General features: G+C 33.9%; 1 protein-coding gene across 1 annotated transcript in view; it reads right to left on the reverse strand.

Annotated features, from left to right (window-relative positions):
* The window catches only part of MAN1A1 (mannosidase, alpha, class 1A, member 1), a 160,979-nt gene that overhangs the window by 94,628 nt on the left and 64,217 nt on the right, over nucleotides 1-2,134 (reverse strand). Inside the window, exon 5 of the mRNA XM_004673818.2 lies at nucleotides 1,758-1,838. Within this exon, the coding sequence (XP_004673875.1) occupies nucleotides 1,758-1,838 (81 nt within the window). The remainder of the gene's footprint in view (nucleotides 1-1,757; nucleotides 1,839-2,134) is intronic.

The following is a 2,134-nucleotide window of genomic DNA, read 5'->3' on the forward strand; positions in this document are numbered from 1 at the left end:
GATGTGCCATTCTCACTGGGGTGAGGTGGTATCTCATTGTGGTTTTAATTTGCATCTCCCTTATTACGAGTGATGTTGAACATAAAATAGTAATGTTTTTAATGGAGGTGCTTTTGTAGTCTTTTGTTTGCTAAAGTTAGCTAAGTATAGACCCAAAAATATGATTTTATCAATAGACAAATTATGAGTTCTGTGGGAATTATATATGTGGTACACAAATAGATATTTATAAAAAGTACAGACACATAAATATATATATATCAACTTAAAACAGTATTGTAAGTGAAAAAGTATCCTAATTAAACATGATACATCTTGAGGGTACAAATATGGTTCCCTTTGCATGCTTGATTATTTGAGCCCAGATATGAAAGGAAGCAGTCCTCATTTCCTCTATAATGTTTCACTTCCATATAAATGATAAAGTTAAAACCAAGGTCACCCTAAGTATACAATGTCAAAAACAACGAAAGGACCCAGCTATTGTATACTCAAAGTCAAGTATTCTAAATGCAGAGACTTGTTAATATAAATAACAGTTTATATTAAGCATGACTTTTAGAATATGGATTCCATGGTTTAATATACAGGATACCCTAAACCTAACTAACTAAATAAAATTATTTAAAACTAACAAACAAAAAGAAGAGTTGTAACATACCAGAATATCTCATTACCCTGGCTGAGAAGGTAACAGTAATAAAGTCCAAGGTGAAGATGAACGTTTAACCAACAGGACTGATACAGGAGACTACAGAAGGTATTGATATAGTTTGAAAAGCTCTATGGCAAACAAAATCTAAAGAGAATGTTATAATTCTGTGGGCTGTTATATTATTGCTGGGAAAGTATCAGAGACAGGAACACAGTAAAGAAGCTTTTTTTTTTTTTAATTAAAGATTCACTGCTCTGCTTAAATATGTTTAATGGAGTATAGAATTCATGAAATAACTACAGTAGGTAGGAACCACTCTTCCCCAGCCAGAACAGTGAGGTTAAACACAAATCCAAGTGACCAGTAATTTTTTGGCAAGTGTTTTATCTTAGTTAACTTTTAATAACATCAATATTAACATTAAAGGCCCACTGCAACAAATCTTCGAGGACGTTTAGGTTATTCATAAAGTTGTCCAAAATCTTTCAAGAAAATAACATCTGTTCTGTTTGTGAGCATGATACCAAAAATCCTTTCTTAATCTCTCATTGAAAAGCAGCTAAATCAAAAATTCCTATGTTGCTCTAAGCAGCAAATAACTAATTAAGCCATGTCCCAGGAAGAGCTCCAAAGCACTCTGTGCAGGGACATTGAGCTACAGTTCTCACTGGAAAGGTGAGTAATTCACTGAACCTCAGTTTTAAAATCTGTAATTTTTGTGTCTTGTTTGCCAAGCTTCCTCATCTTAAAAAGTATTATCAAGCTAACATGAACATTAAAACGATTTACAAAATTCATCCATAAATCTGTACCATACCAAACCTCTTTATTTATAGGCATATGTAATTTGCTGCTATAATCACACCATACATAATGGAGCTAGACTTTCTAAAGGTATGACTTAACATTTTACTGTCATGTTCTGCCAAACCTTCCCAGTGTGTTCCTTTAATAAGCACATACTATGTGAAATTCTGTGTATGCAAGAGGCCCATAAAAATATGAATACTTAATGCATATCCCCTAATTATATACTACAAAAGGAGCATTTATCATTTTAAGATACTTTAGAATTCACATTAATATATTATTCTCATCTTACCTCTTCTCCAGACAAATAATAAGCTGAGAGTAATCCACCAACAAAGCGTATATTTACTTCAAAAACAGAAATTTCAGCATTCTGTGGAAACAAAATTAAGTAGGCTCACAAACCACATAAATGACACAATTATGAAAACTAGGACACCCACCCCCTGACCCCCCAATGGCAGAACTCGTTAAAACACAGCACTATAGCAGCCACTGCAGGATGAGTTCGATTCCCAGCCAGGGAGGTGACCCACATGACATGGCAGACCTCTCCTGGCCCACCAGCTGCTCCTATATCAATTTGGGCTATATACTTCTGATTGTTACTTATAAAACATTCTCAGAAAAACTCCTCAAAAACTCTCAGTTTTGAAATTAGAATGTTAA

This window comes from Condylura cristata, unplaced genomic scaffold (assembly GCF_000260355.1).
Source record: "Condylura cristata isolate star-nosed mole 26May11 unplaced genomic scaffold, ConCri1.0 scaffold00001, whole genome shotgun sequence".
Taxonomy (NCBI): domain Eukaryota; kingdom Metazoa; phylum Chordata; class Mammalia; order Eulipotyphla; family Talpidae; genus Condylura; species Condylura cristata.